The sequence below is a fragment of the Euprymna scolopes genome, chromosome 19 (genome assembly GCF_053919585.1).
Source record: "Euprymna scolopes isolate OS-2025 chromosome 19, ASM5391958v1, whole genome shotgun sequence".
NCBI lineage: Eukaryota > Metazoa > Mollusca > Cephalopoda > Sepiida > Sepiolidae > Euprymna > Euprymna scolopes.
In genome coordinates, this window is record NC_136500.1 from 14094218 (window position 1) to 14116557 (window position 22340).

Genomic DNA, 22340 nt, shown 5'->3' on the forward strand with positions numbered 1-22340 from the left:
GATACACGACTGATAAAGGAAACTTCATTCTCTTTCCTTTTTATACGAAACACGCTGGCTCCCAGCAACACTCAAAATTTTCTTTCAAATCTCTCGTATTTGATTGGTCAGAAAATAGGTTGTGAAGTTTCGCGATTTTCTGACTAATCAAATACGAGAGCGGTTAAAACTTACCGCAGACAAAAGAAAGCCGTTTTGTGAGCGGTAAAATAATCAGCAGGTGGCCGGAGCCGGTCTGTGTGTATTTAACGCAAGTTGCGTGTGTTTTGTAAACATAATCGTTTTTAGTTTTTGGAAACATCAATATTAAAAATGTCTGGTCGTGGTAAAGGAGGTAAAGCTAAGGGAAAGAGCAAGACTCGTTCATCCCGTGCCGGACTTCAATTCCCCGTTGGTCGTATCCATCGTCTCCTCCGCAAGGGTAACTATTCTGAGAGAATTGGTGCCGGTGCACCCGTCTATTTGGCTGCCGTCATGGAATATTTGGCCGCTGAGGTTCTCGAGTTGGCTGGAAATGCTGCGAGAGACAACAAGAAATCGAGAATCATTCCCCGTCACTTGCAATTGGCCATCCGTAATGACGAAGAATTGAACAAATTCTTGGCCGGAGTGACCATTGCCCAGGGTGGTGTCCTTCCCAACATTCAAGCTGTCCTTCTTCCCAAGAAGACCCAGAAAGCGTCCAAGTAAATTCTCTTATTTTCTTGACACAACACAAACGGCCCTTTTCAGGGCCACCAACATTTTCCCCGAAATGTTTTTCGTCAATCTTACTTAATGCGATTTTTTATTTCTGACTCTGGATTATTTATGAAATATTTCTTTTGCATTCATTATTTTACGCACCTTCAGTAGATTTAATATAAAATTTAGCCCCATCATTCCAATTTCGTTTGAAGTAACTTGAAATGTTTGGTCATGCGGTAGGTGTGTCAGAAATTTCGTCAAAATAGTGAATAATTCCACCCCATCTTTCCAAGCTAATAACTCCTCGAAAAATTAATTCCAGCCCTAATTTTTTTTTTCAATTAAAGGAGCAAGGACCCGGGTTTCATTACAAAAGAAAAAAAAAACGTGGGTTTTTTTTTAAAAAAAAGGTTTTAAACTTCGGACTGTACAGGTAAATTTCTATAAAAACGTTTTTTTTTGTTGTTTTAAATTTGAATATATTTATTGACCTTTTCTCTTCAATTTGATATATAAGACTTTGGTACATAAATTAATTATTTTTTAATAGACATTTCAAAATGAGAAGCGTGGATTATTCGACCCCCCCCTGTCTTTCTAAGCTTATAGCTCCTCGAAAAATGTAATTCAAGTCCTAATTTTTTTTTCAATTAAAGGACAGGGACCAAGGTTCCATAAAAAAATAACGTTGTTTAAAAAAAAAGGGGGGTTGTATTACTGTACACATAGATTCGAAAAAGTTAAAAAACATATAACAAATAAATGTTATCAAAGGCAAGATAAGTTACTTTTCTACCAAACTGGATATATTTTTTGTTTTTATTCAATGTAACATTTATTCAGCTCGAAAAACATACAGTGTTTACCGATTTATTGGAAAATTCAAGATGGCGTCTCACCCTCTTTAACACCGTAAGTATGACAAAAGGTGTTATAAATAGAAAACTATACAAAATACTGTTAAAAACCCACCGAATATATGTCAAGCTATGTCACGGTAAAATATATATAGCGAGTTTTTAACAGTATTTTATCCCGTTTTTTATTTATAACATCTTTTCCCACACTTACCGTGTTAAAGAGAGAATAAGACGCCATTTTGAATGTTCCAATACATCGGTAAACACTGTATGGTAATTTATCTTGCCTTTGATAACATTTATTTCTTATATATTTGTTTTTTGACAACTTTTTTTGAATCTGTGTACAGTAATACAAACCCAACAAACGTAAGGAAATTTATTATTCTATCACCATTTTGTGGTACTAGTGCACTTATTGATCCGTGCTGAAATAACGTTATTATTTAAAAAGCCATTCTTAACATGGGGAGGGTGTTTCGTACATATTTTCTACTTTAACCTTACAATTGAATAAAAAAGACCCATTAAACTTTAATTGAACTTAGAAATACGATTTAAAATATAGTGCGGATCATAAGTGCACTAGCAGTATCAGAATTTTTGTAGGAATTTTTGACACCCCTAACACGAAACTGCGAATACAATATAAAAATCTCGTAATTTCTCTGTTAAAAGTGGGTTATTTATTTTCTTTATGGATTATACTTCCAAAATAAACTATTACAGTTGTTTTAAAAGTAATAAAAATATTTTTATTTTTTTTTTAAAACAGTAATGAATTTTCCGAACTCAATATTTTTAAATTTTTAAACTCAATATTTTTAAATTTTAAAAATCTATCAAAATTTTTCTATTGATTCTATTTTTACGATATTTTCAGGGTCAATGTGAAATTTTATGTTCTTTCCAATAAACCGAATATAATATTTTAGACAAACGTTTTTTTTAAATTCACGCCCCCCCCATTTTGAAATGTCTATTAAAAAGTAAATAATTAATTTATGTTTAATAGGTTTATATATCACAAATTGAAGAGAAAAGGTCAATAAATAATATATTCAAATTTAAAACAAAAAAAAAAATCAGTTTTTTAGAAATTTACCTGTAAAGTCCGAAGTTTAAAACCTTTTTAAAAAAAAAAAAACACATTGTTTTTTTTTTTTTTTTTAAATAAAACCTTGGTCCTTACTCCTTTAATTGAAAAAAAAAATTAGGGCTTGAATTACATTTTTCGAGGAGTTATAAGCTTGGAAAGATGGGGTGGAATTATTCACTATTTTCACGAAATTTCTGACACTGCTATAAGTGCACTAGCACCCACTTTTTTAATGTGGTACTGGTCGCGATTTGAGTTCCCTGCCGAACACCCTAAAAAAACACTGACTTCTCCGTTAGTTGCCATAGTAACTAAACGATCATGAATTTTTATCGACTTTGTTTTACTGTTTATGAATATTGAAATAAAAGACATTACTACACATTTATTAATATCTCACTTTTAATCACTTTTATCGACTTTTTTTTACTGTTTATGTGTCACTTTTATCGTCTTTTTCTTTTCGTTTTTAAATAGCATTTTCTTTTTAGACGACGTTTTTACTGTTTATGAATATTAAAAGAAAAATAATTACTAAACATTTATTAATAAAAAAAAATGGGTGCTAGTGCACTTATGAACCGCGCTATATTTTAAATCGTATTTCTAAGCTTATGTTTTTTTTTATTCAATTGTAAGGTTAAAACGTAGTCTTTTAAAAAGAAAAGAGAAAGTCGATAAAAGTGACACATGAACAGTAAAAAAAAGTCGAAAAAAGTGATTAAAAGTGAGATATTAATAAATGTGTAGTAATTTCTTTTATTTCAATATTCATAAACAGTAAAACAAAGTCGATAAAAATTCATGATCGTTTAGTTACTATGGCAACTAAGGGAGAAGTCAGTGTTTTTTATGGTGTTCGGCAGGTAACTCAAATCGCGACCAGTACCTAATTTTCTAATGTTTTTATTTAATGTAACATGTTCGGCTCGAAATAGTGTTTCCCCGATGTATTGGAAAATTACAAATGGCGCCCGACTCTCTCTTTGACACGATAAGTTTGAGAAAAGGGTAACCTTTACGGAGATGGTCCCAACCTCCGCCTCGTTCTGAGCTCAGGAAGAGGCCGTCTGACAGGCGGTGTCGAGGCAGAAAATTACCCCTTCCCTTCAATAAAGTGCCCAGTTAACTTAAGGAGAAAAAACCCGTTCCAATAAATAGAATTTTTATTTTTTTTATTTTAAACAGTTCAAATAATTAGAATTTTACAAAATAAACAGTTCAAATTTTTGATAATTCAACAGTTCAAATAATTGGAATTTTACAAAATAAACAGTTCAAATAATTAGAATTTAAAAACAAAAAAGCAGTCCACATGATTAGAATAGTTCCACGTGGTTAGTTAACCCTGTAAAATTCTGTGATTTGTTTCACAATATTTGTAAAAGCATCTGTCTGTGACATATCGCATATTTTAGGGTTAGGTTAATTTTCTGACTCGACACCGCCTACATCAGACGGCCTCTCCCCAAACTCAGAACGAGGCGGACGTCGGGACCATCTCCGTAATGGATAACCGAGAAAAGGAGTTAAAAAAAACAAAAAAAAACAAAACTACACAATACGGTTAGAAACTCGCTCAATGTGTTAACGTGACATAGGCTGGCATATTTTCGGTGGGTTTAGAACAGTATTTTGTATATTATTTTATTTTTAACTCTTTTTCCCAAACTTACTGTGTCAAAGAGAGTGTTAAGCGCCATTTTTAGTTTTCCAATACATCGGTAACCACTGTATGTTTTACGAGCCGAATAAACATGTTACATTAAATAAACACGCTAGAAAATTATCCGCTTCTTGCCTTTGATAACATTTGTTACATATTTGGTTTTTAATTGAATCTGTGTACAGTAATTGTGGCTTAATTTATTTTGAAGTGATTACAAATTTCGAAAAAAGTGTTCATTGTTACTGGAGAACTAGAAAAAAAAAAAAAAATGGCCGAAACGAGAGGGTCATATCTTTTGAAGTCTGTATAATTCCCCAATAGTGAATTCAACAGAATACTGATAGAAACCCACCCAATAAATGTCACGTTAACATTTATTTGTAATCTAGTTTTTTGAAAACGTTTTCCTTTTGTTGTCTTTAGTAAAAAATAACCGATATTGCTGGTTCATACTTTTACCAAGTGTTAGTCAGTAAACGATCAGGGCATGTCTATATTGACGATTCAGAGGCCACGATGGTATCCAATAGGTCAATCACACACCTCAACACGTAAATATACATACACATACAAATCTATTTCATGAAATAGGATATATATGCGGTGTTTATTTGATCTATTGATGTTTTTCCCCGAATTCTGTCAAACGAACGTATCAATCTGTAAAGTTAACATTTTCAAATAATTTTATTTAAACTTTGATACATACGCCTGTAGTTATTGTTAAAAAATACTCTTTTTTTATTTAGTTCTCATGAGAGATCATGTGACAGCAAGTTTTTTTTAGGCTACTACTGTCTCAGTTTGAATAATTAATACAAGGTAGATCGGACTTCACATGTAATCATTTTTACTTGAGATCAAGTGACATTAAAATCATCATTCTCCACATTTTAGTTGTCATTATTTTGCATGTTATGATCAAGTGACAACAAGCCAACATCATCCTATAATTTGCAGTCAATTATTGTTACTTCAGTTTGAGTACAAAATCTCTCCACTGACTAGAGCTCTGAAATAAATTGCTGTTTATTTCAATAATTAAATAACATTTTCAACGACTGGTCATAAAATAATTTATTCTAATAAAAATGATTTGAATTCCTGGAAAAAAAGGCATTTTATCTTAAATGGTACGTGTGATTTAAGAACAATTTAAAAACTACTTTAAAATTAGATCAAGCGAGGGAAAAGTCTTTAAACTTTTACTGTGTCAATTTTTAATTTTAATACAAGGGAGATAACTTAGTTAAATTAATTCAGAGTTATTGAACTTGAACTTCACATGTTACATTAACCAATGATTTAATGACTAAACGATTCAACCGTCAAAATCCTATTTATATAATATTCTGCTTGTTCCTTTCTTAATTAATGGAAAAGGCCAAATACCTTTTAGAGGTTAAAATGTAAAAAAAAAAATTAGCCAAATTCACTAATTTTCGCTTATAAAAGACCATCTGGCAACTCGGAACAAGAATATATGACTGGCCACAGTTTGATGTAGCCTCGTTTTCACATATTATTATAATATATGATCATTGTTGTAATGGTGTGAGAAAAGAACGCGTAGTAATTTCGAAGTGAATGGTTTTTAACCCATTCCTCCCTCCGACAAAAAAAAAAAAAAAGTGAATGACATTTTACATAGTAAAGGAACATTCAAATGGAGCAGGGCAAAGTAAATTTAAGTTTTTCTCTTACAATGTGACTTCATTATTAGTATTGAACTATGTAGCACAATATTACTTTCAGAGCATTTATTGGTACTTATTAATAATTGGTATATATATTATTCCTTAATTAGAATTCATTAACAAAAAAATAAATAAAAAAATAAATTAATTAATATATATAATGCTCATCTAAAAATGAATTCCAATTAAGGAATAATATATATACCAATCGGTACGGACCCGACTATGGAAGATCAGATAATAAATAAACGTGGATTTATAAGATCAAAGAATCCAACCTTGATCGCCCTTCGGGGCCCGTGGCGCAGTTGATAGACGTTGAATCTCTACAGTTCCAGATGAACGTTGTCTGAAGATAGTGGTTTCAATCCCACCCAAAGCGTGCCAGAGGTTTACTTGGCCAAAAATGTGGTGAGACGACAACAACTACGGATGGCAGTGATGGATGAGAATGCAGTATTCGAAGTTCCTATCCGTCGCGGTTACCACCTGACGAAGGCCAGAGGAATTAGTTGGCCGAAACGTGAATAAACAAACCAATAAAAGATGAAAAACAACTAATAAAGATGAGACTAGTAGTCCGAAATAAAAATAAATTAATAGAAGCATATAAAATTTGAATTTAGTAAACATAGTAATAACGTATATAAATAGAACATTTGCGAATGAATCTCAGTGGACAAAAATGATGAGGTTCGTTTGTTGGATTGTACGGCAGATCAACCCTTTGAGTCATTTTATGCAGATTATCTTTGGATTTAGAGTTATTAATTCATGCTCTAGCTGACATACGAGTGATGTTCTTTTTAAAGTTTTGATTCTTTTAACGGTATGGTTCTGTTGTTTTGTTTTACTGTACATCAACATTTTTTGTAGGTATTTATAAAAATTACTTTAAATCGCAGTTTATTACTAATCTATTCAATCTAATGCTCGGTGAAACCTCATAGGAAATATTTGGTGTCAAAAATCATGCAAAGTTTATTTGTACAGTAGAAATTGGACAATATAGTAATCATTAGTAATGAAAATTTGGTAAATTTGGTAACTTATATGGAACGGTTCATCAAGAACTTATTTACGTTAGACTTGAAGACAACCATATTGTAGTCAGCCGGAAAGCAGGAAAACGGAAGACAATTCCACAGGCGTGCAGTTCTAAGAAAGAAGCTTTGTTCATGGAATCTACGTTTAGGTTTAGGCACAGATAAAGAGTGGGAGGAATTATTGATAGTGTTTACAGCTAGACGAGTGTTTCTTGTGAAAGTTTGGCGAGGGGGGGGGGCCATAGGTTGAAGCTCATTCGAACACTTTCCATGAAAATAACGATACATCAGAGACAAACTCGCAACATCTCTTCTGTGAGATAGAGGTTGCAAGGAAGAGAAAAGGACATCTCCTACGAGGCTACGAAGTCTATTTTGAACTCTATCAAGGCAGGCCAAGTCCTTTCTAGCAGCTCCTGCCCAGATGTGGCAACAGTATTCCATCCTTGGACGTACCTGGCTCTTATATAGATAGAGAATAGCATCAGCAGTGAGATATTTACCGGATCAATAGAAAGATCCCACCATTTTTCCAGCAGCCTTGGCAACAGATTTGATGTACGTGTTCCATTTAAGATCAGGAGTAATGGTCAAGCCAAGAAGCTTGTCAAAACTTGAGGCCTCCTGAAGACGAAAGCCATTCATTTCAATTGATGCCAGATGTGGATCAGAATGTTGATGATGTAAAGAGAGAAGCTTGGTTTTAGATGCATTAAAAGTAACCAGCCACTCCTTACCCCATTGTACTACGTGCTCAAAATCAGAGGAGAAAGAATTGGAGAGAACTTGGTCGTTTACTGTCTTAGATGTGCTACCATAAATGGTAGTGTCGTCAGCATAAATGTCTACAAATGATGTAAGGATGTGATTTGGAAGATCATTAATGTAGATCAGGAAAAGAGTTGGGCCCAGGATGGACCCCTGAGGGACACTGGCATTAATACTGTGAGCTTCTGATTTTTGCCCCTCAACTACTACTCTTATGAACTTATCAGAAAGGAATGATTTAATAATTGAGAAGATATTTCCAGCTATACCATAGCTAGAGATCTTATGAAGTAAACCTTTATGCCATACCCTATCAAAGGCCTTAGATATGTCAAGAGCAATTGCCCTAGAAAGGTTGCCTCTGTCGAGAGATTTGCTAATCCTATGAGATATAACTGTAAGCACATCTGCTGTAGATCTAGCAGAACGGAAACCATATTGAGTGTCATTAAGAAGGTTATTTTTGTTGAGATGGTTGATTACTTCTGTATTTAACACAGATTCCAGCAACTTACTCATGATGCACAGGAGACTTATTGGCCTGTACTGAGAGGGGGATGAGCGATCACCTGAATTCTTAAATACAGGGCATACTGATGAAATTTTCCAGGGAGATGGGAAACTATTCTCCTTAAGACAACGTTTAAACAGTTTTGTAAGTATGGGCGCTAGTTCAGGTTGAAGTTTTTTGAGTACTATAATTGGAATACCATCAGGGCCAGTTGCTTTACTGGAATCAAGGTTTTTGATTAGCTTGGCAGCATCACGTACAGATATACGTATATCACATAGCGTGTTTTCTGATACAGGAGGAAATATTAGGGGTTGGCGGCCTTGATCGCAAAGGGTAGAATTAGCTGCAAAGTTCTTGACAAAGAGTTTGGCTTTGTCTCACGCTGACGAGATTACCTCAGGTCCATTGATAATAGTTGGGATGGAGCACACGCTTCTGTTCAGGATTCTGTTTGCTATTTGCCAAAACTGGTGGGAACCAAGCCGCTGCTCAGCTACTTTGGACTTAACAGATTGAGCATACAACTCTCTTGCATTCTTTATTACTTTCTTACAATGGTTGCTGGCAGTCCTGAAAACGGCTTTAGTTTCCATACATCTATTACGTTGGAAACAGTGGAAAAAGTGATTACTGTGCGCAATAGCAGCAGCATATTCTGGAGAGAACCATGGCTGGCTGTTAGGTTTTTGCTGAAACTTTTTCGAGGGTATGAAACGGTCAATACCTACAATTAACCATTCCGTCAGGTCTAATACTATAGAGGACACATCCTTTTTAAACATGGAATGCAGAGGTAGATCAGATATAAATGTATGGAAGCTATCCCAGTCAACCTTAGTGTATCGATATACTGTACGATGGAGAGGTACGTCTGGGGACTTATTACATTTCATTTTTATCTTAATTGATACAACAGAGTGGTCGGAAGAGCCAAGAGGCGACAGAACAGAAACTGAACATAGTTCAGGGCAAGTTGTGAGAAAAAGGTCTAGTAGGCTCGCATACTGGCCGTCATTGTCGGGCACACGGGTGGGTTCCTGAACAATCTGAGTGAGGTCATAGGCAATGGAGAAATCATGACAGAACCTCCCCTCATCATCGGTCTTGTTAGAGTGGGTCAACCATTCGACGTTGTGAACATTGAAGTCACCACATACATGAATGTTAGCTGAAGGATAAGCAGATAAGACTTGGTCAATTTTCTCAGATATGCTTTGAAAGATAGTAACTCCGCTGTTGTGGGGGCGATAGAGAGTAAATATAAATGCCGTAGTGTGAGCTAAAGCAACCCGGAAGCACATATAGGGTAAGTTAGGATCTTCCATGGAGATGTCCCTCCCACATGGAAAGCTATCTTTAATATAGGCACATATTCCATGCCCATGGCGATCTTGGGGGTCAGATTTAGAAGTTAAGTTAGAGTATCCTGAAATTGCAAACTCATCTAGGGAAATAGCCTGTCCAATGCCAGTTTCACTTAAAAATAAAAGGTCTGGTTTAGTCTCCTGTAATTGGGTTTCAACCTCTGGAAGGTTAGAACGTAGACCCCTGATGTTGGAGAAGGAGACATGGTAGTAGGGGTCTACGTTGGAAGTTGGACAACCGGGTTTAATCGTGTATTTTTTCTTGAAACTTGTCATGATGAAATTTTGGAATTTGTGGACTAGGTCATCAGATTTACTTAGAGCAGGACAGAGAGGGGAAACTAAGAGAGAAAAAGAAACAAAGAATTTTTTTATTTATTTTTATTTGTAGCTAATGATAAGGTAAAGCCTTATCATTAGCTACAAATAAAATGGCATCGAGAGGCCCCACCAGAAGCTACTGCATGGTCCAGAATCCATTCACCAAATGGCAATACAGCAGCCCCAGTACTTTGCACCTGCTGATAGGACAGCCTCCTTAGTGGTTAATCCAAGGTTCGGGTCCCTGACTATCAGGCGGATAACATCAGCCCAGACAAAACATTTACCTCCAGCACCCTTACTAGTGACATGGCTACAAGGATAGATATAGAGACAGAAAATTTCCGCCATCTCTGCCAACTGTTCACGCAAAATATTGCCAACCTAGAAAACAGCTTTTTCTTCTCCCTTTGTCAGAAAAATCACTCATTAAAAAATTCAAACTCAATTTAGCTGAGGGCCGCTGGAGGCTGAGCCGCATCAGGTTTTCCACAAGAAAAAAACTAAAAAAAATTCTAATCTTCTCAAATGTCTTTATTTTTATTTTTTAACACAAAATAAGATGAAAAAAATCAATAAACAAATGAATAAGAAAATAAATAAGAAATGAATAAAATCAATCAATCATTCAATCAATCAGTAATGAATAAATAAATAAAATAAAAATTAGCATTGAAACGTCTATATTAACAGTTCTTTAACCTTCTTCTGAACATGAATTGTCCTTAACATGAGTGGAACATTTGAGAACATGTACTTATCTTCTGAACATGGCTTCTCTTGCCTACATCTTGCTGCTAGAGACCTGGCAGCGCTTCCTCTCGCAGAGCTGAGCCACATTTGGCTTGAGGGAGGAGGCAGTTGAGACCCTTAGTATGGCTTGAAGATGATCATCAGTAAGTCTGGACCTGTACTTGGACTTATTGAAGTTCAAGGTGGAAAAGAGCTTTTCGCACAAGTATGTGCTCCCAAAAAGGCACATGGTCCGCTTGAACATTCGGGAAAGCTCAGGGAAGCTGGGGGTCAATTCTCTCAAAAATTACCCAAGCATGTCTACTTTCCTATTCATCTCCCTGAACTTCGCTTTCAGTTCAGAGTTGCACTGCAGGTCAATGAGCTCCATTTGAAGCACAGGTGGGGCATCTTGCACATCAAAGGAGAAGGGATCCGCAAACATTTGAAATGTGGCTTTGTGCGTCTTGAAGTCTGCAAATCTATGATCAAATTCCTCCTGAAGCTTCAAAATGGCATCAACATACTTCTGGCCACTGAATGGTGTGCCTGCATCTTCAAGTGCCTTGCATGTTGGGAAATGGCACAGGTTTTTCTGAGAGAGCTGGGCTTTCCATAACATAAGCATTGTGGAGAATGCTCTAATGCTGTAATATGCAGCACTGACAAGTTTCCCCTGGCCTTGTAACTTCTTGTTCAATGCATTAAGCTCATGTGTTATATCAACAAGAAAAGCAAAGTCCATGAGCCATTTGAGATCACTTAGCACAGGGACAGCCACCACATCTTTCTCCATGAAGGCTTTCACTTCTTCCCTCAGCTCGAAAAATCTCCTCAATACTTTTCCCCTGCTGAGCCAACATACCTCGGTGAAGTAAAGCACATCCCCATATTCTGACTCCATTTCCTCTAAAAAAGCACGGAACCTTCGGTGCTTTAAGCCCTTGGATCTGATTTGGTTGATGCATTTCACAACCACATACATCACATTGTCAAACTTAAGGCATTTGCTGCAAAGGGCCTGCTGATGGATAATGCAGTGCAGAGCAGTGGCCTCCTCCACACCCTCCTCTTCCAGTTTTTTTTTTAAGTGCCACCAGTCCATTTTTCCTCCCTGTCATTGATGGGGCTCCATCTGTAGTAATTCCAACAAACCTCTTCCATGGCAAACCGGCATTCTCAATGGCATCACACAGCTGGTGAAATATCTCCTGAGCAGTGGTCTGGTCGTGCATTGGAAGTACTGTGAGCAACTCCTCCATCACTTCAAAATTGTCATCCACACCACGGACATAGATTGCGAGCTGGGCAGTATCGGTGATGTCTGTGGTCTCATCAAGAGCGACTGAGTATGCACTGAAACATTTGGCTTTCTCACATAGTTGATCATAAATGTCACTTGACAGGTCAGAAATGCGCTCTGCCACAGTGTTGGCAGAAAGGCTTATGCTGCTAAACTGACCTTTCTTTTTGGGACAGACAATACTTGCAACCTGTAGTATGCACGTTTTGACAAATTCACCTTCTGTGAATGGCTTTCCCGCCTTAGCAATCATCTCACTAACCACGTAGCTTGCTTCGATTGCTGCATTATTCTCTTTGGTAGCTTTCTTCAAGAACTCTTGTTGCCTCAGTAGACATGCTTTAAGATTGGCAACCCGGTTGGCTCTCTCATCTCCCTGGTATTTTGCATACTCCTCAGCATGTCGAGTTATGTAATGACGTTTCAAATTATATTCCTTGTGCACCGCAACTTTCTCAGTGCAAATAAGACAAGTCGGAGTGCCCCTGTGCTCAATAAAGAAATATTGCATTTCCCACTTTTCCTGAAATTGTCTGTGCTCATCACCAACCTTTCTCTTCACTGCAGGCTTTGAAAAAGACATGTTTGGGGCTGTAATATATATGATCCCACTTGATGTCGCTGTCGCACTGAAGTTTCAATCAAGTGTTTAGCCGACGCACAAAAAACGTTTTTTTGTGTGTGTATGTAAGATATTCAAGTATTTTTTTTTTTAACTGAAGAAAGGTGGGGGAAAAAAATGTGGTTTATTTTACTCACGTCTACGGTTCTCTTTGAAAGCGTTTGCAACGTAAATTTGACAGTTACTTGTAATTTTCCAGGAAAACTCCAAAATGTGTTTCTTTTCCTTTCTTCAAGCCTGGTTAAAATTGGTTGTTGGTTCCTTGAGGTAAGTTCTTTAAGTCGGATCGGGGTCAGAGAAAGAGAGAGAGAGAGAGAGAGGGGGGAGGGAGAGAGTTAGTAGTAAATAGCAGGAGAGAGGAAGTTCAACTTGAAAAGAATTCTATTTGTATGTTGAAATTGTCTATATGTCTATCAAATGTATATATAGTGTATAAATTTGAAGAAAGGGGGTGCAAAAAGTCCGCAAAGCATTTGTCATTTTTCTAAAAATGAACTTGAGAAAGAAAGATTATATTTATCTATTTCAACATATAAAAAAAAATTTAAAACGTATATACCCTAATTTTAATCTTAGCGACATCAATTACTTTATGATAGCAAAACTATTCTGGGCAAAAACTGGACGGACAGTCGGTAGACAACTAACTTCAAAGGGATAAACCCCTATTGCCACCACTGAGCCCATCCCTTGCTTGTTTTATTTCAGATTGGGGAAGTTAAAACTTTTGAAACTAAAACAAAATCAAAACAAAACTCAAAAACAAAATAAATTTAGTTTTAACATAACCAGAAATGGATTCTTATTTTTCATTCTTTTTGTTTTTTAGAAATTTAAAATATATTCTAAAAAACGAATTAAATATTGGCAATAGCAATCTTTTATGCTAATACGAATATGAACAAGTGACCATTTTATATTAAAATAAAAGTTCAATTATTCTTGTTTCAGTTTAATTGGAATTTACATACATCAATTACACTTGGTCTATTAGTGACGGTCGGTACAACAAAACACGTGGTTTATTTGATCACATTTTATTTTCGCACCATTCAATATTTTTAATTTATAAAATAAATTTAAATCTAAATTAGACATATAGCTAAGGTATGAGTCGGAATCGTACTTGGGAATTGTTAATCGTTAATCGGAATCGTTAATCAATATTTTCCTGGAATCGTTATCGAAATCGGAAAAAAATTAGGAATTGTCCCATCACTATTAATGACATTATGCTGCAACCTTAGACTGGGATTATGTTGTCCTGCTGGACAAAACAAAAACAAAACTTTTTTTGGAAGTGTTGTGAACGCCGCGATCTGGGACGAATGTCCGCGTGTGCCTAAACGAGGCAGTCAGCCATTCATGTAGACAGCCAGGCACGGAAGAAAATGCTCCATGGCAACGCTGCTGTAACTTTCTGCTTGCGTCAAGCCCGGTCGACGTCCCACCCTCGAGAGCCATATACTCCACCGTGATTGGTAGGTTCGTTGAGCTCTGCACAAAACACTGTAAAGTGCCATTCATATCAAACTCGCGGGACGCACTAACATTAAACTTTCAAAATAAGGCAGGAGCCACAAACTATCGAGCCGCGGGCCGTAAGTTTGAGACCCCTGCCCTAAAAAAAACACTGACTTCTCCCTTAGTTGCCATAGTAACTAAACGATCATTAATTTTTATCGACTTTGTTTTACTGTTTATGAATATTGAAATAAAAGACATTACTACACATTTATTAATAATATCTCACTTTTAATCACTTTTATCGACTTTTGTTTTACTGTTTTACTGTTTATGTCACTTTTATCGAATTTTTCTTTTCTTTTTTAATAGCATTTTCTTAAAATGAATATTAAAATAATTTCCCAACTTTTTTCATTTCTATGTGTTTTTAGTTTTGTGTTGAATGAAACTGGTCATAAAATAATTTATTCTAATAAAAATGATTTTAATTTCTGGAAAAAAGGCATTTTATCTAAAATGTTACATGTGATTTAAGAACAATTTAAAAACTACTTTAAAATTAGAGATCACTCGAGGGAAAGTCTTCTTTAAACTTTTACTGTCTCAATTTTAATTTTAATACAAGGGAGATAACTTAGTTAAATTAATTCAGAGTTATTGAACTTTAACTGCAGTGCACATGTTACATTATCTGTAATGATTTTTTATTTGAGATCGTGTGACATTAAAATCATCATTCTCCATATTTCAGTTGTTTGGAATTATTTATGTTGCATATTTGATTAAGTGGAAACAACACAATATCGTCCTATAATTCGCAGTCAAGTTTTGTTACTCCATTTTAAGTGACAAGTCTCCCCACTGTCCTGAGTTGTGAAATAAATTATTAACTGAAAGCTGATTATTTCAATAATATTTAATAATGAAATAAAGATGGTCGCTATTCAAACCAATCTGGCGTTCGATCGAATCGCATCTCTTCACTACAACCTGTTTATATCTCAATAAAATATTTATTTTTCACCGTTTGATTCTAACTTAACTAAATAATATCTCATACTTATAACGTATGTCACACCGTTCACAAATGACTTCATGAATCTATAATTGTCGCACGATGAAACTCGCGCATACATCGACTGAAGTAAACACTTGTATACAATTAGCCGCTAGTAATTTTTTAATTCCATAGTTATATATGACTTTTAAATATTTTAAGCGAAATTCACTTTAACAAACCCGTCACACGCATCCTTTTCAGTTTTTATTTTTTCTATTAAAACCCGAACTTAGGGTTAGTGGTAGATTAAAAGTATGGAATTATGTGTTTTTATCACTTATAACATCGTCTTTTTTTTTTTTTTTTTTTTTTTTTTTTTTTTTACTAAAGTTTCAGAAATATTAATTATACAATAGATTGTTACGATTACATTTTGAATTACCGGTAAAAACTAATTTCGCATAAATATTCTTTTGAGAAATAAAAAAACAAAACAAAACGCTTTTTTATTATCGAGACTGGCTAACGCATAATAAATAACTACAAATAATATAATTAATTGCTGTCACTTGATCTAAAATACAAAGTAAATAAAGCTAATGGAATAATATGGACAAAGATGGAATACAAGACTTGTAAGCATTTAAACAGTAAAATAGGTCGCTTTTGAAATACTTGACAAATTCGCAAATATTACAAGATTTCAAGTATTTATATATTTTATAGAGATTAAAACATTACCTTAATCTTAGTCATGGTTTTATGACGATTTTATTCAACCAATGATTTAATGACTAAACGATTCAACCATCAAAATCCTATTTATATAATATTCTGCTTGTTCCTTTCTTAATTAATGGAAAAGGCCAAATAACTTTTAGAAATAATATAATAAATGCTCTGAAAGTAATATTGTGCTACATGGTTCAATACTAATAATGAAGTCACATCGTAAGAGACAAACGTTAATTTACTTTGTCCTGCTTCATTTGAATGCTCCTTTACTATGTAAAATAAAAAGGTACTTATTAATTTATCTCATTTGGGTTCTTCTTTATTTTAAATATAATGGACACTATTTCCATAGAAAAATTAATAAACTCATATTTGCTGCATGTTATTGGATTTTCATTCTAAAATATTTTTTGCACTATCCAGAAAAATATCAATTTTATCAAAACATAATTGTTGATTAAATACATTTCATGGCAACCATTTTTTTCGAATTTCGGAAAACTCGTCCCCTTTTGCTAGGTAGGAAAACTCGTCCCTTATTGAATAAACATCGATTTAAAACACATTTTATAACCGTTCTTGAAGATATTGTCTTTAAAAGAGAATACACATCCCATAATATTTAAAATATTTTTACTTGTTTATTGTTGTTTTAAAAAAAATTAAATTAATTTTTCTAAGTTTTCGTTTTCTACCTAGCTTTTAAAGTTTTTTGTCTTTCAACTTATTTTAAAGAGTTTACTTTTTTTTTTTTTTTTTTTAAACTAAATAATGTCGGATGTTACTTATGAACAATAATGCCCGACAGAAGAGGATCACGTCTTAGGAGGATAATTGCTCAAAAATAGCAAATTAAAGAAAATATTAAGGTAGATATAGTGTTAAAACGAGCCCCCCCCCCAAACAAAAAAGAAAATAAATTTGTATAATTTTAGGTAATAATGCACAACCCATAATATTTTAAAAAATATTTTAACATGTTTATTGCTTAAAAAAAATTTAATTGATTTTTTTTAGTTTTCGTTTTCTACCTAGCTTTGTATGTTTTTGGTGTTTAAACTTATTTTAAAGAGTTTATTTAGTTAAAAAGAAATAACAAGTAATGTCGCACTCACTCGACATTACTTAGTAAATAATTAACAAAAAAATGTCCGAAAATTAAAAATACTGAGGTAGATATAGTTTTAAAACGAGCCTCCCCACCCCAAAAGAATATAAATATGTATATTTTTAAATACTGCACAAGTGACCCCGAAATGACTTTCAGACGATAACCCCTCCTCCCCATGTTAAGAATGGTTTTCGAAATAATAACGTTATTTCAACGCCGTACCAAAATTACATAAGACCGTGTTTTCTTTTTTGTTGTTTTGTAATAACACAAGAATTATTTAAACTGAATTAATTCTTCTAAATAAAATAATTGCTTACTTTGATAATACGTGTTTTCTTTCTTTATTTTTGTTTCTTAATGACACAAAAAGTGTTAAAACTAGAGTATTTTTTAAAATAAATATTTGGTTTCGTTTTTCGTATCTTATTTTTTTTTTTAAGCAAGAGTTAAAAATAATTTTTTTAAATATTATGGGGGTGCAATAGTCTCTTTTAGAAACAATATCTCCTTCAAGAACGATAATAAAACGGGTTTTCAATCGATATTTATTCAATAAGGGATCATTTTTCTTATCTAGCAAAAAGGGGGGATTTTTCCGGGTACGGGCTTTCTGGAGACAAGTTTTCCCGGGACGAGTTTTTCGGGCACCATTTTTTACACATCCCCAAATTCTATATCAATCTGTAAAGTAAATAACATTTGTAAATAATTCATGTTATTCTGTAGTATTTTATCTAATATCTATTTTTACTTATCTTTTATGTAATTCTTATTGAATACGGAAATCTAAAATGAAGAGATTTATTTTAGCGCAAGAAGCTTTCATATGTATCTATTATTATTTTTTTTTTAAATCCTTTTAATTCAATAAGTTCGTCTACAATTAATGCTTTTATGTTTATTTCTGTTTATTTGTCGAGCTTTCAACTAACTTTACTCATAAATTATAAATGAAAAAGATTTTATTTCAACGGAAAAGAAAACTTTAATTTACACACAAAATTATTCTTTCGTACTCTTTTCACAACAACTGTAATATAGTCATAATATTGTCTGTTTTATAATCTGGGAAATATAAGGGAAATAACTTAGTTAAATAATTTTGGAGTTATCGAACTTTTATTGCAAGTAAAGATTCATTTATTTTTATTTAAGATAAAGTGATATTCAAGTCATCATTCTCCACATTTCAGTTGTTCGTAATTATCCTGTATATTAGATCAAGTAACAACAAGCCAACATTTTTGTTACTTCAGTACAAGTGTTCGAGTCGAACTCTAAATATTTTTATTGATTGAAAGTTGATTTTATTTTAATAATTAAATAACATTAGAAACATATTTCCAACGATTTATATCTCGCCATAAAATAATTTACTGTAAAAACGATAATTGGCAATTTATATTTGGTTGTATTACAAATAAAATAAAACGTTTTTATTATTTAAATGTCTTTTTTTGGATGGGATAATATATTTTAAATAGTTTATTTACAATTTCTTCTATAATTGGAATATTTTTATTTTCTTGCTTGAAAACTCTTTACAGTTTATATTAAAATATTTTTAAAATACTTTATTTTATCTTTCTTATTAGTATAATAGTTTTCTTATGAACAGAAACATAAAATTTGAACTTAGTAAACATAGTATATAAATAGAATATTTGCGAATGAATCTCAGTGGACAAAAATGATGAGGTTCGTTTGTTGGATTGTACGGCAGATCAACCCTTTGTCATTTTATGCAGATTATCTTTGGATTTAGAGTTATTAATTCATGCTGTAGCTGACATACGAGTGATATGTTCTTTTTAAAGTTTTGATAAGATTCTTTTAACGGTATGGTTTTGTTTTGTTTTACGGTACATCAACATTTTTTGCAACTATTCATAATAATTACTTTAAATTGCAGTTTATTACTAATCTATTCAATCTAATGCTCGGTGAAACCTCATAGAAAATATTGAATAAATTTAATAAATAATGGTTTGTATTACTATACACATAGATTCGAAAATGTCAAACAAATATATAACAAATAAATGTTATCAAAGAAAGATAAGCTACTTTTCTACCTAACTGGATATGTTTTTAGTGTCTTTATTTAATGTAATATAGGCACCGCCAAAATTGGGGGGGGGGGGGGGGCAGGTCAGTACTTTTTGACGGACCGTCTTTTTAAAAATCTACCAAAAATCAGGTAATTATCCGATCAATACGAAATTTTCAGCGATTATAAGAATGAACTTTATAACAGTGTACTTATTTTTCATAAACGATATTTATATATATATATATTTTTTTGCTTACAACCCCCCCCCCCTGTTTTGAAGTGGGAACAAATATGCTTAAAATAATCATCTGAAACTGAACAAAACATTTTGTTGTAAGGGACAAAATTATAGATTAAAAAAAAAATTGTTTGCATACCTTATTTTGACGTCTGAATATCAGAACTTCGATTGTGTTTAATTATCCCGCTTTTGAGTTTTGAAGTGTGAAATTCGGTGAATATGTTAAGTAAAATAATTAATTTAAGTTAAGCAAAACAAAAAAATTTTTTTTTTAATATTTATACGAAAAAAGCCATTTTAAAATTTTTGATAAATAAATTAACAATTTTTTTTTAGCGAGCCGAATAATGCATGACCATTATTAAACAGGGCATGCTTTGAATCGATACAAAAAAAACATTCGATAAATATTGTGCCCTTTGTGTTAAAAATAGCATCATTTTTTTCGATCCCGTTTGAAAACGTTTGCCGCCTTTGACTATGGTGGACCAAACGCGCTGAAATAATTTTTTTTATTCTGCTTTAAATTGCCCCCAACCCCATTTTGGGGAGTCTGGCCCCCACACACATTAAAAACCAAACTCATACAAATGGTCACCCATCTGGTACTGGCCAGCCTCAGCTTAATAATACATTGAAATTTTCGTCACTGAAAAATAAGTTTTTTTGGCCTGTTTGGTCTTGCATAGTTTTCTTATAATCCGCAAACGTAAACAGACGCGAAATATCTGGTTACCTATATGAATAAGTGGAATTATTTGAAATTCAGGTACTTATATTATAATAAGTTTGCATATTCTCTAAGAAAATCATCCTAAATCTTAGTTAGACAATAAATAAATAATTATTTCAAAAACCTTTTAATATTTAAGTACGTTTTTTGTGCAAGACAAAAAATGTCAATTGTTAACTTTTTGGGAAAATTTAACATTTAAAATCCAATTAAAAATAGTAGAAAAAGTTTTACATTATTCTGTTTTCTATGATAAAATTCAGGGTTTTATCCTTCAGAAAAAAAGTTACTCAGAAATAAGGAATTTTAATAAATATAATTTAGTTTTAAAAAACAACTTGATTTTGTGGCCATTTTTGGCGGTGCCTAATGTAATATGTTTATTCAGCTCGAAAAACAGTGTTTACCGATGTATTGGAAAATTAAAGTGGCACCCGACTTTCTCATTGATACGGTATGTCTGGGAAAGGGAGTTAAAATTATAAAAGCAGACAAAATACTGTTAGAAACTCGCTGAATATGTTATTCGGTGGATTTTTAATATTATTTTGTCTTGGGCCATTTGCCTCCGATAACATTTGTTTTGACAACTTTTTCGGATATAAATTGCCTAAAAACAATTGATGTCGAAACGATGTTTCACTTATAAACGCACCCAAAGAGGAAAATCACATTGAAAAAAGTCAATGACAGAATATAGAAAACTTATAAAACATAAAAATCGCATTAAATTACAAGAGTAAAGAAAAACATTCATAATAAATTTGTGGCCCTGAAAAGGGCCGTTTGAATATGATGAGAGATAATAAATTTAAGCTCTCTCGCCTCGGATACGACGAGCCAATTGGATGTCTTTCGGCATGATGGTGACACGTTTGGCGTGGATGGCACACAAGTTGGTGTCTTCGAAAAGACCAACCAAGTAAGCTTCACTGGCCTCCTGAAGAGCCATCACAGAAGAACTCTGGAAACGGAGATCGGTCTTGAAGTCTTGGGCGATTTCACGAACCAAACGTTGGAAGGGAAGTTTCCTGATGAGAAGCTCAGTGGATTTTTGATAACGTCTGATCTCACGGAGAGCTACAGTACCGGGCCTGTAACGATGGGGTTTCTTCACTCCACCAGTGGCTGGAGCACTTTTACGCGCCGCTTTGGTAGCCAACTGTTTACGAGGAGCTTTTCCTCCGGTGGATTTACGAGCGGTCTGCTTAGTACGGGCCATTACGACGAACTTATTTCCAAATGAATTTTACGCACGAGCCGACGACCGTTACAGGTTTTATATGAGCTGTTATCAGCTGCTGCTGCTGCTGCTGCTACTTTCTGAAGTGCTCGTTCAGTTTTCCTTTGTTCGGTGCTCGCAAAATGTTCAAATATTTCCCTTTATTCTCATTGGTGATAAAGCATCACGTGGGGTGCTTTCAACTAGGTCCGCCGGATTTTGTGCGGAGACCTATATATAGTAAATTTGATTTGTTGTCCGCCGTACATTAGTATTTTCATACTACTACTTCAATTGACAACAAGATGTCTGGTCGCGGAAAGGGAGGAAAAGGTTTAGGAAAAGGAGGCGCTAAGCGTCATCGTAAAGTACTTCGTGATAACATCCAGGGTATCACGAAACCCGCTATCCGTCGTCTTGCCCGTCGAGGTGGTGTGAAACGTATCTCTGGTCTGATCTACGAAGAAACTCGTGGTGTCCTGAAAGTTTTCCTTGAAAATGTCATCCGTGATGCCGTCACGTACACCGAACACGCCAAGAGGAAGACTGTCACCGCCATGGACGTCGTCTATGCTCTGAAGAGACAAGGAAGAACCCTTTACGGATTCGGAGGTTAAACCATGATTTGATCAAAGAAAAACGAACCAAACGGCCCTTTTCAGGGCCACCAACTTTTTCCGAAAAGTATTTTTCCAAATCTAACTTTTATGCGTTTCTTTTCATAACGTCTAATTTGATGGGTTTTTTAAAACCCTTTCATTATTCTGTATAATTCGCTTATTTTTTTTTCACTGCAGACATGAATAATTAGCTATTCTGTTTAAAAACCTCAGACTTAAAAATAATTTTCCAATTATAACAAAAGTATTAATCCCATATACTAACTTTCAATATTTGAGCAAATATGGTATATCACTCAAGAAAAAAATCCTATAATTTTAAATGACTTTGTTTTTAGGCAAGAATTTAACTTAAATTATCTGTGAAATATTCAAAACAAAGTGGGGGAATTTTGTCAGTTCTCAAAGATAATGACTGCAATTGAAAAAAGATAAAAAGGAATTATGATAATAAAATTGCATATATTTCTTTA

At 33.8% G+C, this 22340-nt stretch overlaps 4 protein-coding genes and 1 pseudogene across 4 annotated transcripts; 2 read left to right on the forward strand and 3 right to left on the reverse strand.

The window, feature by feature from the left end:
- Window positions 1-230: 230 nt before the first annotated feature.
- On the forward strand, window positions 231-2504 carry LOC145240097 (histone H2A-like). The gene has a single exon (XM_080103717.1). It carries the CDS (start codon window positions 313-315, stop codon window positions 688-690), a length of 378 nt encoding a protein of 125 aa, XP_079959843.1. The 5' UTR covers window positions 231-312; the 3' UTR covers window positions 691-2504.
- An 8560-nt stretch (window positions 2505-11064) lies between these two features.
- LOC145240082 (general transcription factor II-I repeat domain-containing protein 2A pseudogene) lies at window positions 11065-11742 on the reverse strand (annotated as a pseudogene).
- Window positions 11743-11755: 13 nt separating this feature from the next.
- On the reverse strand, window positions 11756-12643 carry LOC145240083 (general transcription factor II-I repeat domain-containing protein 2-like). Its single transcript, XM_080103705.1, has one exon. It carries the CDS (start codon window positions 12641-12643, stop codon window positions 11756-11758), a length of 888 nt encoding a protein of 295 aa, XP_079959831.1.
- A 7648-nt stretch (window positions 12644-20291) lies between these two features.
- On the reverse strand, window positions 20292-21260 carry LOC145240098 (histone H3). The gene has a single exon (XM_080103718.1). It carries the CDS (start codon window positions 21245-21247, stop codon window positions 20837-20839), a length of 411 nt encoding a protein of 136 aa, XP_079959844.1. The 5' UTR covers window positions 21248-21260; the 3' UTR covers window positions 20292-20836.
- A 258-nt stretch (window positions 21261-21518) lies between these two features.
- Window positions 21519-22340, forward strand: LOC145240099 (histone H4). Its single transcript, XM_080103719.1, has one exon. The coding sequence runs from the start codon at window positions 21553-21555 to the stop codon at window positions 21862-21864; it is 312 nt and encodes a 103-aa protein (XP_079959845.1). The 5' UTR covers window positions 21519-21552; the 3' UTR covers window positions 21865-22340.

Bases quoted from the DNA above. Each gene is read 5' to 3' on its own strand.
- LOC145240083 (XM_080103705.1), bottom strand. From the start codon at position 12,643: ATGTCTTTTTCAAAGCCTGCAGTGAAGAGAAAGGTTGGTGATGAGCAC.
- LOC145240098 (XM_080103718.1), bottom strand. From the start codon at position 21,247: ATGGCCCGTACTAAGCAGACCGCTCGTAAATCCACCGGAGGAAAAGCT.
- LOC145240097 (XM_080103717.1), top strand. From the start codon at position 313: ATGTCTGGTCGTGGTAAAGGAGGTAAAGCTAAGGGAAAGAGCAAGACT.
- LOC145240099 (XM_080103719.1), top strand. From the start codon at position 21,553: ATGTCTGGTCGCGGAAAGGGAGGAAAAGGTTTAGGAAAAGGAGGCGCT.